This window comes from Oryzias latipes, chromosome 14, assembly GCF_053564925.1.
Source record: "Oryzias latipes strain Hd-rR chromosome 14, Olatipes_Hd-rR_3.1".
NCBI lineage: Eukaryota > Metazoa > Chordata > Actinopteri > Beloniformes > Adrianichthyidae > Oryzias > Oryzias latipes.
Window position 1 is genome coordinate 6,832,124 of NC_136250.1, and position 15,742 is coordinate 6,847,865.

The 15,742-nt window shown below is 37.5% G+C and overlaps 1 protein-coding gene across 2 annotated transcripts in view; it reads left to right on the forward strand.

Moving 5' to 3' along the window:
• Positions 1-15,742, forward strand: part of gabra6b (gamma-aminobutyric acid type A receptor subunit alpha6b) — a 43,265-nt gene that overhangs the window by 20,703 nt on the left and 6,820 nt on the right. For both annotated transcript variants that reach the window (XM_023962604.2, XM_023962605.2), the window contains one exon: positions 11,870-12,126. In XM_023962604.2, the coding sequence (XP_023818372.1) occupies positions 11,870-12,126 (257 nt within the window). The remainder of the gene's footprint in view (positions 1-11,869; positions 12,127-15,742) is intronic.

A 15,742-nucleotide genomic window follows, 5' to 3' on the forward strand; every position in this document is an offset into this window, starting at 1 on the left:
GTAATGGTATGTTGTGTTTTTTTTTCTGAAAAATGACAATTCATTATCTAAAAGGCAGTAAAATTGGATTTACATCTTGTGCTTTCAGGGATTTTTCTTTAGATGCTTAAAACATTTTTTATGTAATGTTAGTTAGAAAACGACTTCGTGGTCTGAAATCTTAGCTAATAAAAGCACCTGAACGTTTTAAGTTTAATGTTTGAAGACCGAGTAAACCAAAAAGACTTGTGTACTCAATAGTTGAAAAAACAGGCTTGACCTTTTGAAACATTATTGTTGTTTTGGGAGCCATCTATAACCCAGAACAATGGTATTTTCAGTAAAAACCTCTTATGTTTAGTTTTTCTTTTCTATTTTGTCAAGATATGTGAATGTTAGCTCAAAACTCACTTAATGCTCGAAAAAAAAAAAGCGTGTGTATATGTAAATTAAAATGGTTGAAGAAAGATAAAACAGGGTGGAAATTGAATATTTGGAAAGTGAATTATAAAATTTAAGAAAAATATTTAAAATGAAAAACAAGATTCCAAAAGTAGGTCATCCGCAACAGGTGAGATTGATTAAACCTGCATCCGCACGCCTGTGCGCGCATGGTGATTTACGTGTCGTGCAAAAGCGGTGATCACTGGTCAGACAGTGAACAGCGAACTGAAGGAAGCAGACGTTTGGGCCAACCATCAGATTAAAGAAAAATCCCGAACAAGGCACCTAAAAAAGTGGAGAGGCAGCCGGTAAGATGCGGAAGTGATCGGGGGTTGATGAGCTGTTTCAGGGGCGCCTTTAGAGATCAGCTGTCTATCGCGTTATCGGTGCGCTTTAGACGTGAATTGTTTGAAATGTATTTTCTATGCCTGTTTGATTAATTGATCACGGTGCATTGTTGTGTGAAACTTGATCATTTGAAATATGATATTTTGGTATTTGAAATTAAATTATAGTTATTTGTAATTTGATTGTAAAACAGAATATATTTTCACAAGTATTATTTCTGTACAGGTTTTTCACCTTGCTTGGTTTCTTCTACTCATTAACACTGGAAAAGGTGTCCGTCTAAAGTCAAATACAAATAAAGAAAAGAGACACGTTCATGGAGTTCTTGATTCATGAGTGGAGTCCTGCTGGCATTTCCTCCATTTGACGATTTCCCCTTCAAGTGGGGCAAAATAACTTGACAGTGAATATAGTCAGCTTCTGTTAAAATCTCACTCCGACCATGTTTTGATTAATTTAAAAAGAATTTCCAGTTTTTTGTCTTTATTGAAAGTTTACGTAGGATAAGAAGCACTGTATGAATGAGTCAAGACTGTGACAACAGTCAGATTAGATGCTCCATATGGCATAGAAGTGTCTATTTACTGCATTTTTTGAGAAGGACAGATGTTTGACAGGTTGTTTGTGTTTTCTGTCAGTTTATTTAATTCAAACAGTCAAAAGAAAGATTTGGAATATTTTTTTTACAGAAGTGAAACATCAGAAATAATAGCACAAACAAAGATTAGATGGTTTGTAAAGGCTGCGTTTATTTTGTTAAGGTTTTCATTCCATCTGTGCATGAAAAATGTTGTTTCTCTGATAGTGGCTTGGTTAGTTTTTGCACTTAAGATACAGACACACAGGACCCGTCCAAGAACCTGCGTTTAGCGGGTATAGCCCATAGTGTTCATTCTGGACGAGGAGGGAGGGGTTTCTTCTTTCACTTGCCAAGTGCTTGCCAATGCATGTCTGCCACCTACAATTGGAAGAGGCTTGGTGCAAAATGTCGAAGCAGAACAAATTTTGCGAATCCTGCTACAGGCTTTTTCTTTTACAGCTCTATTCCATTATATGAAAGGCTTGGTGTCATACTGTATTTCTCTCTGGGAAAAATTTGCAATTATTAATTTCTCCATGATCAATTTTCAAATGGTTTGCACTGCCATCCATGCCCCACTACCAAATCTAAGTCCCTGATTGGTCAAAATTCAACTAGGTTTAACTTTCAACTTGTGTTCAATGATCACTTGTTTTGTACGTACAGCCCAAAAATGGTTGTAAAAACTCGCATAGCTACACGTGAATGCAAGAATTTTGAATGCCCAAAACATGTGTTTACATAGACTTTTCATTGGAAATGGCCGCTTGAACGTGCATTGCTGAAGGCAGTGTGAACATAACTTTAGAGTTTGACTTGTCTGTCACAATCTGACTGTCACAATCAAGTGGTCAAAAATCTGGTGTGTCTACAGTAGAGTTGCCACTATTTCTGGTTTAATTCTCAAACATATAAAAATAAAGAGAGACTCCATGTTGAAGAAGTCTGGTTTTTAAACTGAACCTCCTTCAGTAAGGGTCATTTTCCTTATGCTTAAAATCTCATTAAAAATTCAGAATACTCTTATTTGTTATGATACATTGTTGGGATAAATAACTGTGTATTTTCTTTCACTGGATATACTTATTAATCTTACTTATGCATTGACAGTTGGTCAGTGAAATTCTAAAATGGTGTGGAGTGGCATTCTTAAGTGGAGTGGCACTTACAACACATCCTCTTTGTATTGTTCCGCATATTTACCCAGTAGTAGAATTACAACTCGATGCCAAGTAAAATGTTTATGGGTCAGAAACTATCACCCTACCAACACCTTTTTTTTTTTTTTTACTGTACTTAAAGCATCCTCACACTGCACAGTTTGTTTCATAAACCTTTATGAAATACAAATGCAAACTGTACCTTTGGTCAGGCCCTGCGACAGACTGGCTACCTGTCCAGGATGTCCCCTGCCTTCGTCCACTAGTGGCTGGGATAGGCTCCGGCAGCCTCGTGACCCCGAAAGGGAACAAACAGCTGAATGAATGAATTAATGAATCTGTGGTCAGTCTTGTAGAACAAAACTTAGTTTGCAGCAGGGCCTTCTGCATAAAGAATAGTAAATAGTGCAATATTTTTGATTTATTGCACCACTGCATGTTTATCAATCACATCAGATGTATTTTGGACTAGAGTCCACCTGCTCAGGTCAGCTGTGGTTTCTTGACTGCGCCTAAGTGAGGGTTGCAATGCTTGAAGCTGCCAGTCACACTGGGCTTTGAAAGTCAAATTAACTTTGAGACTTATCTTGCACATTGTGGGGCTTTATTTGTTTCTAAATATGATCAATTATGGCAATCTACATTTGTAAATACTCTCCAAAGTCTCTTCTTGACAAATTATCTAAAGGTAAAGGTTTTACCACTCCGGTTTAGCTGCTTATTGTTGACATGAATTTATATTAAGGATTTTGTCTATTACATGACTTGATGAAACACATATCGGACATTTTGAAGTTTCCCACACGGAATGTCACCCTTAATGCAGACGTTACGCCAAGCTTCACTCTTATCAGACAAGAGCAGGTGTCAGAGGTCGCTGTTGAACCTGATAATTTTACAGAGAGAGGCTGTAAAGCTGATGAATCTGTTTCTGCTGAGGCGGGATGCCAGAGAGATATTTGGCATCACCATTGTGACTCACTACATCCAACCTGCTTTGTCTTAGCGGTCCATACTACTGTTGGTATGGTGAATGTTTGTGTTGCTCACTTTTTAGTAGTGGTTGACCCAGAACAGTTAACACATGTTGCGGTGCTTACTTCTTGGATGGAGTGACGGTCTTTTTCAAAGTGGGATGTGGTAGAATGACACATTCAGGCTGTTAATGAGCAGCTCATGAATATGAAAAATCTATTTGAAGAAGTGACTTCAGTTCGGCTCCCAGAAGGACCATTTCACATGCCATTTTTAAGAAATCCATGTTAACTATACTCCACTACTCATAACAAAAAAACTCAATTCTCCCAGTTTAGTTTAGTTTAGTTTAGTTTAGTTTAGTTTAGTTTAGTTTAGTTTAGTTTAGTTTAGTTTAGTTTAGTTTAGTTTAGTTTTCCACAATATGTCAAAGCAAAAAATCCCCTTACAGTACAGAATGTGGAAAAAATGGAGATCCCTGAAGCAGCTGCTTATTATTAGGGGTCCAGCATTTTATACAAGCATAAAAGTACAGAAGATTAGAGGCGGAAGGAAAAGAAAAAGAAAAAAGAAAAGAAAATAATTAAATAAATAAAATACAATAATAGTATGAGAAAATGATGGTAATATAGTGGAAAGTGTTGTTCAAATTCATTGTCCCTATTGTCCAACATAAACTGAGGCGTGTGGCCATATAAGTATCAACAAAGGAGAAATCACACACGTTAATAGGTGGCTTCGGTCGGAGCAGCATTTGTACAGTATGTTGGCAGTAATAGCAATTCCAGTTTCCTTTTAAACATGTATATTGTAGCAGACTGTTTAACATCATTGTCTAATATATTCCAATTTTGTGGACCTCTAGTACAAACAGAGAAGCTTGTACATTGTAACTTTCTGTTTTTGCCTTTTAGCATATGCTTTCCCCTGGTGTCATGGTGATAAGAGGGCAAAAAAAGTGGCATGAGGTCACACAAACGACTAATTTATTAACTACACTGTACATTGTGCGTGCGTCATGATACGTGTTAAGTTCCGGTAACTTCAGAAGGCTGTATCTGTGGAAGAGTGGATCCGTTGGAGAATTTGGCGTGGACCAGGTTATTGCTCTTATTGCTTTTTTTGTGTAATCTGGAGTTTTGTCGTGTAGGTAGAGAATGTGTTATTCCATATGATGTTACAGTAATTCAGGTGAGGCTCAAACAGGGATCTGTATAATGTTAGCAATGCATCTGATGAGAGCATGTGCCGAATCTTATAGAATAAACCAACAAATTTAGATAATTTTTTAACTAGTTCTTCTATCTGTTTTTTAAAATTTATAAATTGATCTATATGGATTCCAAGAAATTTTATTGAGTCCACCTGTTGTAAAGATCGCCCATCTATATTTATGTTTAATTTCCTGTAGGTGGATTTGTGTCTGGATGTGTGGAATATGATAAAAAAGGTTTTGCTAGTGTTTAATGACAAGTTATTGCATTTGAACCAAGTATCTACTTTTACTATTTTTTCATTTAGGAGTTTTTCTAATAGGTCCATATTTCTATGTGATATGAATAAACTAGTATCGTCTGCAAAAGTATTTTGTGGATGGCGCCGTAACAGTAAACGCAATCATTTATATAAATTATGAAGAGAAGTGGTCCCAATATGGATCCTTGTGGTACACCCGTTTGAATGTTGAGTTTCTGTGATTTTAGTTCATCAACTTTTACATATTGCTCTCTTCCACAGATATAACTCCTGAACCATTGAAGCACTAATCCCCTGACCCCGTAATGCCTTAATTTGCTGAGTAGTATTTCATGATCTAGTGTCAAATGCCTTTGAAAGATCCAGAAAAACCCCAATACCATATTCACCTCTTTCAAAGGCGTCATTAATTTTTTCTACAAGATCTAAGATAGCCATACCCGTGGTGCTGTTTTTCCTAAAGCCATATTGTTGAGACACTAGTACATTGTGTTTTACAAAATAGTCTGATAATCTTGAGTACACAACTCGCTCAAATACTTTGGAAAGAATTGGCAGTATTAATGTGGGTCTATAATTTTTAATATCATATTTGTCCCCAGACTTATATATGGGTATTATTTGAGCTGTTTTAGTCATTTTTGGGACTTTGCTATGTGTTAATGAAAGATTAATGGTGTAAGCGAGAGGTTCTGTTGTGCACATATGAACAAGTATTGCCATTCCTCCATTGCCAATCATTCTTTTGTTTTTGTTTTGGTCTAAATCAGGGGTCGGGAACCTTTTTGGCCAAGAGAGCCATAAACGCCACATATTTTGAAATGTAATTTCGAAAGAGCCATACAATAATGTAGTGTCCTTTTCCCACACTGAGACTTAACCTCTTTTAAGGTTCTTTATTCTGGTTAATGCAGGCTGTAACAAATGCCGTAAATTAATTCAGCAACTCCTGAATCTCTCCCGCCGAGACGAGAGCGCTTCTCCCAACTTTATATTCCCCCCTCCTGCTCCAGCCCTCCCATTTCCCTTATTTGGCCCATGGCTGAACACCATTGGTCCAAACTACCTAATAACAGGCTGAGCGACAGAACTGAGAGCCAATCAGATGCGTTCAATGAACTTCAGAACTTTCAACGCGGCCCAACAGCCGCTCAGTCCGCGACAATATGTTTAAAACTAAAAATACAAATGAATGTGTGCATTTTATTTAATTTCAACATTTTTAAAGGACAATAAGTCTGTGGATTCTTTTTAATAACATTGTTATGCTGTTGCTTATAAATGATGAGTATTTCTCGTGGTAGTTCTGATGGTCTGGTCTGGTTGATACGTGGTGAGTTTCTGCTTCATGCAGGCGTTGAGACTTTAAACGTGATCGTAGGTCTGAATGTTCTGTAGATGTGAGACAGACATGGAACCAAACACACACTCACACACTGCAGTGAGTGACGGGCAGTGGGTTTTACGTTTTTACAATCCCTGCGCGATTCACCTACTGGCCGTGCCCACACACCTCACCCCCACCCTCTGCTTTCTTCCTCACACATCCCGTCCCCGCAACTGCGCGCTCTTTCTCAGAGACGGGAGGGCGCAGTTTTAGGCACGGCAATTCACAGGTTTCCAGGTGGTACAAACTCTGTGAAATAATAGATAATAGTAAACTGATAGCGCTGGCGCAGATTTTTCTCTCTAAGCACCGCTACGACTGCGCGCTTCTGGCATCGCATCGCGCCCGAGAAGGACTGGTCTAATGAAAAAAAAATATAATTAAGGATTTGTCTGCGAGCCACATGTGACCATCAAAAGAGTCATATATGGCTCGCGAGCCATAGGTTCCCGACCCCTGGTCTAAATAAATGAACAATACAATCTCCACTTTATCCACAGCTACCTCCTCACATTAACAAAAAAGACTGAACACAATCAAAGTTTTTACATCTATGTGCCTAATCTGAAGTAAATTATATCTAACCACATCCAGTTTGCTCATCAATTGTAGAAAAAAAGTATTATCCAACCATCTAGTGCCATTATATCATCCATCCATTCCTCTCTCCCAGTCCTCCGCTCATCCCTGTAACTGTGTGATAACCACAGAGACTGACATGAGGGAACAGCCAGTGGCTCTGTGAACGATGTTGCAGCAGATTATGTAAGAGCCATAGATTAAGGGAATAGCCAGCAGATCACTGCAGGCTCACTAAAAGGAGGGCAGGCACCACAATGAAGCAGAGAGGGGCCTGAAAAACCAGGCCACTTTGAAGGAGAAGGTGGATAGATTGATGCGAGGGACAAGCATGTGTTTGCGGTTGTGGTGTGGGAGTGGGTTAAGGGAAAGATGGAAAGGAAGAGATGCATCGGGAGACTCTTCACCACACACAGGACAGAGAAAGGTAGACATTTGGAGCAGGAATAGTCTGCTATGCATGGCTGTAACCTGTAACTGAGGTCAGTTGAGCTGTATTGAAACTATGGGCTTCAGGAGATGAAATATAATATGTGTTAGACATAAAAATAATACATTTACAAAGAAATTAGAAAAGGTGCTTTACTTGCAGTGACTGAGATAGCTATATGAGATTCAGGGAGTCATTAAGAAAACACTATTTCATTACCAGAAAAAAAGGTAAAATAAGTTTATTTGGGCAAAACTGCATATGCCAGTTTGATAGAGGGGGTGTGATGCTTAACTTTTATTCAAAGAGTTTCGTTTGTATTTCATTGACCTTCAACAACCTTTGACAACTTTGGTAGAAGAGTCTATGTCTTGGGACATTTTTGGGGGTTTTCTGTCTCTTTTCTTGAGTCACAGCACCTTGTGACATTGTGCCTGGAATTTGAAGCATGTTCAGAAAACCTACAGTATGTAATTCAACCTACACAATAAATCTTTTTTATGCCATGTTCACACAGGGGATGTGTGTTCAGGAACGCAGATTCTTGAACATGGCTTTTAACATATAGTGTTTAGAATCCAATGTGACCATGTTTACAAATGTCATAGTGGATGTTTTTTCTTCTTCATAATTTTATTATCAACCTCAAAAAGTATATCACCTAGCTTGCTGCAGAATAGCTACAACATGTCTTTCCACATTCTGACTGACTGATCACGCCTGATCCATAGTGTTTGTCATAGGCTATGTCCGAATTCCATTAGTACTCACTACATAGTGCACTACATAATGCACTATATAGTGCGTTCACTATTTTGTAGTGCTGTCCGAAGCTACAATTCCAAAGTCGAGTGCCCTAGAAATTTTCTAGAATTATCTGCGAAAATCCAGTGTTTAATGACACTCAATAGATTGGCGATGCTAGGCCGCAATGCATTGTGCTAGGGTTGGGCGATGTCCCTTAAACTGGCAGTTGACGATGTTTGCAGTAAACCATCGGGATGGACGATGATACCGTCGGGGGGGGGGGTAATTTTTCGTTATTATAAATATTATATAATTATTATTCGTTATTTTACTTTCTATGTTTTATTTCCCAACTAATGACTCATCCGCGATGATCCAGTATAAACTGAGGGAAGTGTCTTTAACAAAAAATAAATAAATAAATAAAAAATAGGAAAGAAGTTGTCCGTTCCCGCACTGAATTAGTCAAGTGTACCGGTGGAGCGCGGACTTACAGCTTTGTGTTTGAGGGGAAGGGGGGATGCTTTGTTACGTGTGCGCTATGTGTGGGAGACTTAGGACTGCGATCCGTCTCACAGCTCTAGGTGAACGAGCTAGGAGAACCGGTCTGAAAGTGTGTATCCGGGCAGAGCTCGGACCGTCAGCACACACAGCGGCTTTGGGACGGTGTGTGAGCTGTTCAAAGCAGAAATGTCGCTCATTCCTTTGAAACCGTAAACAATCACGTGGATTTGTGTTTCCAGTCGTGTCAAGACAAAATAAAGGCTGATGTTATTCCCACATATTTACGTGCAGCCAAGATGCAGATTGCAGAATGTATTTTATGTTCCTCCAAAGCAAATGTTGTTAGCCAGTGTTAGCATACTGCACCCTGGCTTCTTTCCGGCTCCGTTCTTCAACAGAAAAAGCACTGACTACACTGATTAAAATTAAAATGATGAGCTAACAGGCGCTTCATAATAACCGTAACATTAATAAAAGCACGTTTAGAAGATCATCTTGTATATTACCAAGCTGATCTATCTATGTAGATAGCCGCTCGGCCAAAACTAATTTCTTCTTCCTGTATTTCAAACACTACTGCGCATGTGCGAATGATTTATCCCGACCGAAAGTGTGACCCCATGTGAACGTTTGTTAAATTCTGAGCCCATGTACACGGTTGAATTCTAATCCGACCATTGATCCGATCAAGATATTTGCACACGTAAGCGCGGTTTATGTTGGGTACTCGCAGCCTGGCGGGGGCGTGGCATTACGATGGTGTCTCTCCATCGTGAGGTCAGTCACCAATCACGATGGACGATGGTATCGTCGATTTTCACTTCGTGAAATCAGCGATGTCATATTCGCCGTTTAAAGAAGCAGTGATCATTTTGTCGAAATTGTTTTTAAAATTCAGGGCACTAGGTATACACACACTATATAATTTTTTCATAGTTTGGGATTAGGGCAGACATAGCCTACAATTTCAAAATTGAGTGCCCTAGAAGTTTCCCAGAAGTCTCTGCAAAAAACCAGTGCACATCGATGCCCACTAGGGAAATATAGACAACGATGCATTGCTGTTGAACTATTTTGTGACACATATGTGTGTAGATGTGTTTTTTTAATGAAACCATCTACGTTTTCATCTTCAGAACACAGTGGATTCATAAATAGTCATCATTAAATGCTTGTATCAATAAGATTTTCTTTCATGCAATCAGTGTCGTCGTATTTCCTGTTTTAAAAAAATTAAAAAAGTAGTATCCAAATTGCTTTTAAAAACCAGGGCACTAGATAGTCCCACACTGTATAGATTTTTATTAATTAGCTAGTAGGGAGGGAATTTGGACATTGCCATAGGTTTTAAAGGCTGAAAACCAAAAGGGTATGTTGAATAAACTCCTTATCTATGAATATATTATTATATTATACTATGTTATTATCCTATTTATCTACATTTTTTGTCATTGCAGATGTTTTACATCAAAATATACCAAAAGGCTTTCATGTTTTCATTTTATCTTTACTTCAAGCAGCGGGTCAATAAAGAAAAAAGTAGGATCTTGTGAAGCCCCTTTTCATGAAAGTCATTAATTAATGACAACTCTGCTTGACGTCACGTTTCCCACATACTAATGCACAACACACACACGTTTATAAAGATGTCAAATAGAAACTTTTTCTATCCAACTTAGTATTTTAAACTGAGAGTGAATCTTTAGTGAGGAGCATGTTATTCTCATACTTCACAAGTGAAAGAATCCTACTACCTTTTTTTTAACAGCACATACAAAGTAAGTACAGATCTATATCACCAACAACCTCCAAAAGTGATGCACAAACATACGCCGACCAAGCTCCCACATAAATGAACCTCTGTCCACTTAATACGATGTAGTACACACGTGGCATGACCTTATTTCAAATGAACACCTACACATGCGATGAAAAGCAAACAGACACAATGGTGTGCAGCCCTATAGCTGCACATTTATACATGCATCTGTCAATGTTTATCCTCCCTCTGTCAAAGTGATGGAAATTAGAGCAGTAGATGAAAGGAAAGAGAAGCGGATCCCTTTGGGATTTGACCACCAAGAAGCCAAGCAAGCCTGTTGTCATCATCGAAAATAGCTTGTCATTTGGATCAGCTGTGCTTACCGTGCATGCAGCACTCAGTCAGAAGGCAGTACATGTAATCTAAACTTGTGCTGTGATACTCACTCACAGGGGCTTCACCGTGTTATTCAGACCTAATGTAAAATTGAAGTGGAGTGTACAACTATATGTTTCTTACAATGTGTTCCCACTTCATGTGATTCATCAACACATTTTCTCACTCATCTCTAGAAGAAAAGAACAGCTTCGGTTAAAATTAAACCAAACAATCGTTTTCGTCCTGATTGTGTGCCACAGGCACATGTGTGCAAAGCCTGAATACAGCTTAATGCCCAGTATTTGAAAAGCTGAATTATGATGCACATTAAAAGGTCCAGATGGTGTCATTTATTTTTTAAAAGTTTATATGTACATTTACCAACATGGCTTGCTCTCTTATTAAAAGCAAAGCTGATATGGAATAGATAAAGAAAATCTGGTTGATGAATATAAAAGGTCATAAAAATGCTCAGTGCCAGTTGTTAGAAGTTGGTGCTGTGATATTTCATTATGAGACTAAAAGGTCGCATGAAGAGAATTGTTGTAGTTGTTTTTAAGACAACCAATAATTAACTTTTAGGGGGCTTTAAAATAAGTACAACACATTGTTAAATATAGTCACAAAACAACATTGGCATTCTTGAATACAGTATATTTCTAAACTACCTGTAAGGTTTTTCTTTCTGTTTCAGTAACAAAAAGTACCAGAAATGTAGCCATTAAATCATATTTTGATTGAAGACATTGATCATATTCTTGGTGGTCCTGATGCATTAATAGTAGTAATAGTAGAGTAGTAATAGTAGAGTGTCAGGGCTCGGGTAATACCAAAGACTCTAATATGGTACTTTACCTTTGTCTCATTAAATCATTAATGCATGAAGCTAAAGAGCACAGAACTGCATGAGGCTCCAAAGCCTGTGGTCCTGACATACCTAACATTGCTGAAATGATAAGTTTCTAAGAAATAAATATGAGTTGTAATTGTTAACATTGTTGTGATAATTACAGTCTATTTTTTTTAATTATTTCTTGTCTTGAAAAAATGGCATCATGCTACATTTTACACTGGAGAAACTTTGTTTAACCTGCTTATCTCTCCTGTTTGCTTCATGTAGGTGGATGCCAGTAGTGTGCTGAAGAAGAGAATGAACTCCACCCCACTGTTTGAGCGTCCTGCCAAAACATTTCCAAACCCACCTGTCAATGCTCAAGCTTTCCTGCAGCAAGGTTCAGCAGTCCCGGCCAACAATGTTCTGACTGGCACCAGCATCATTGACAAATATTCCCGCATCCTCTTTCCTCTTTCATTTGGCGCCTTCAACCTGGTCTACTGGATTGTATATCTCACCAAGGACACTATGGAGACGTCCAGGTGAACAGATGGCATGACTGTTACAAAACATTCCAGCATTTGTTTTCTCTTCATAGATTTTTGCATGACAAAGAGAGTGGCTGTATTTAATTTTTATTAATTGTTATTCTTTTCTTTACTAAGTATTTTTAGTTCGGGATTTTTTAGTCACAGAGAAAAAGCATAATTCTTAGAATAAATTAACAGTTAAGTGCTAAAGAAAACTTTTAAGACAAAATGATATGATTTCTTTTTGAATATAGATGCTATAGTGGCCTAAGTAAAGGTATATTTTTCCTCGGATGGCAGCATTAACTCAAAACAGTATACTGTCGCTGTGAAAGCAGCATGTGCTGCCTTCAAGGCAACATCTTTTCTTGTGATTTAATGTAGGAAAATGCAAATCTATATTCAGCACGCATACAAAAGCGTGGCTGCAGAAAGGAAGTGGTTACGGGTACTGGAGCAGGTAGCCTGCAGTGCTGACCTGCCCCTGATAGAGATTTGGACTCAACAAATGGGAAGACAACGACCCCTTACTGTTGTAGGAGAAACGCAAAGCGGTCAAAAGGAAATGAGCAATTAAAAAAAAGTCACACATCAATAAAAGTGTTGCATTAGGGATCAAACTCAGAGGTTGTTTTCATGTTTTAAACCCACATGTAATCAAATGAGATACATCATTAAAAATATTGGAATAAATAAGCCATTTAAGCAGTTGCAATGTGCATTTAAAGTCATTGCAAACGTCTTACTGCAGACCAAAATAAAAAAAACATTTTAAAGATACAAGATGCTGTTTCAATAAATAAACAAACAAATAAATAAAATAGATTCTTCCTGGCAAATTTGTTGTAGACTTCCAGTCTAGTTCAGAGAATGTTTATTCAGTGTCATTTAGAGACAACTCCCCCCACCTCCTATTTTAGTGTTATAGAAAAAGTATGAGACCCTAAATGCACCTAACATGTTAAATCGTTGTTTAATGAAACTATTAACACATCAAAACAACACAAACTGATCTTAATTTAAACTTCTTTGTCTTTAAGCAATACTGGATCTGCAAAACATTTTTGTTTCATTCAAAACATTACATAATGAGTATATTATGAAGCAAATCAATAAACTAACAAGCTACCAGTGTTTTCATGGTAATTTAGGGTATTCAAGATTTATAATTACCGTTTTACAAGTGTTGTTTTCAAAATAAGCTTAAAATATAGAAAGATTCCTCTAATTTGTTCATTTCTAATAAACATGAGAATCAAATACGGTTCAGCTCATAAGAAAAGTGCAATTTATGAAGTGTTAAGATAATGTCTGTTGATTTGTTTAGAAGAGCCACTGAACAAAAGTGTATACCTGATTGCACATCACCACACTTTTGAGGGTTGGCTATCATGTGTTCACATCTATTGTACATGCTGCCAAAAATCCAAGAAAACGTGTTGAGAACAAAAACCGTCAAATTGTACTGAGATGTACATTCAAACATTTATGAAGTCTAGTATGACTCTGTTTTCTGAGACGCTTGATGAATTAACATCCAATCTTAGGATAGACAACTAGTGTCAAAAACTATAGAAAATGAGTTTGCGTAAGCCTTCAAAATGGCTCCCTACCAAAAATATTGAGGCCATCTCTCAACACACAGCTTGGCATGTTAGAGCTTTGATATTAGAGGAGAATTTGGCAAGGTGACCCTGGAGTCCAGCATCTTTTATAATCTTTCATCAGATTTCCATCAACATGCTTTTCTATGTGAAAATAAAAGACAAAGACTTTTATTTTTTAATTGATTTTATATTAAATAAGCACATTTTCTAAGCTGTTTTAAATTTATTTGCATTTCTACTTTTGAAGTTTGTATAGTAATTGATGTTCTTTTAATAATCTGAAATATATTGATTTACTTTTTATTCCAGATAAATAACAAATATTGATTTATTCTTCATTTAGCTTTAAGTAAAACAATCTTAGAAGTTTATTTAAATTATTCCGTTGAGGGATTTCTTTATCATAAGTATGCATGAAACAGAAAAAATATATAGATGTATGGTACTAAGCAATCCCACATCATTATCCTTCCACCACCGTGCCTAAAGGGTTTGAGATTATCCAAATGTCTCCTGGAGGTTCTAGTAAGTGAGGTTTATTGTAAATCTTGTGGTAAATCCTTTCTTTTATTTGAAGCACGAGTATCCTTTGTTTTTTTAATGTTGCCAATATAAATTGCATGTTTCAGAGTTGTTTTCCTCTTGCCCCTTCTGAGAATGATGGTTAGCAACAGTTGTTCCTCTAAAATAGTTGACAATCCTTTTTTTCTGCTTGACATTGTATCGTATTAAAAAACTCCTAAAAGTTTTCGCTGAAATGCTGCTAAAAGGTCGGCCCTTACACAATGCTGTTACAAAAGGTGATTTATAGAATTTTTATTGTGCTTTGTTACCTTATTCTTTGCAAGAGAGTAGTTAACATTTAAATTGTTCATTGTGGATTGTGGTGCTTGTTTGCTTAAAGTGTTATATATATTGTAAATTGAAATATTAAGTTTTATTACAGAATGGAAATATCTTTTTGATATGTAGTAACCATTTTAGTATTTATGCTGATGGACATTGCTTATTATACATTGTTTTTTTGGTGGCTGAGCACAAGAAACGCATTGCCATTGCAAAATACTACGTGAACTCATTTATATTAGATGGTCCTCCTTTATAGATGAGCTAAACCAAACAGAATGCTTTGTTTCTTGTCAGTGACAATGAGTATGCCTGTGCATCTGGAAGGCCACGGATACACAAGAGTATAAATGTGCCGTGCCAGCAGAGTCCATTGACTGCAGGTTATTTTAATGAATAGAGCCATTCAGGAACAGACATAAAGGAAACAGATTTGTTAAAAATGTCTCCACCATGAGAGGTCCTAGCTGTTTTGCTGAGTGGTTGCTGGTCGTGTCGCAGGCCGACTGGTGTTAGTGTTTAGGCAGAAGACGATGAGCTTTACTTCGCTCTGTTTGCTATCAGGCTGGTTTTGAAAAACAACTTTGTCTTTGTTCCTCATAAATCAAATTCACCAAATGCAGTTTCCAGCGTGACTCCTGTTTTTGACTGCGGGGCCAAAACAGTAACTTTTGTGTAATGATCATTCAATTACAGGCCACTCAGACAGGGGGTGAAGAAGACCAATTGAAACAGTGATTCCCTATCTATCATATATCCCTCCTGGGCTTTGTGGGGATTGCTACATCTCCCTGTGTCACCTTGTTTGTTTGTGCTTGCATGAATGCATTTAACAAACATCCATCTATGCTCACATCCTGCTTGTGTCCCCACACTATTGAGAAACATTTAAGAAAAAATATGTTGAACCTGGAAAATGGTTTCAGAGTTCTTGTTCCAACTGTGTTCTGTGCAATATTACGCCACCGTTCCATCCTTTTTATATGCCTTCATTAGAGTCTTCTGGGGATGGGGACTGGCTCAAATCTTTTCTGGTGACACCAGAAGTGCAACACAAGAAACTCAAGCTAACACGCTTGTGTTTAAGTTATGCATTCAAACCAAGGCATTCCGTCTGATTGCAAAGTCCTTAACCTTTACCCATTGATTCTGAAAACCATTTTGCTATGAGGTGG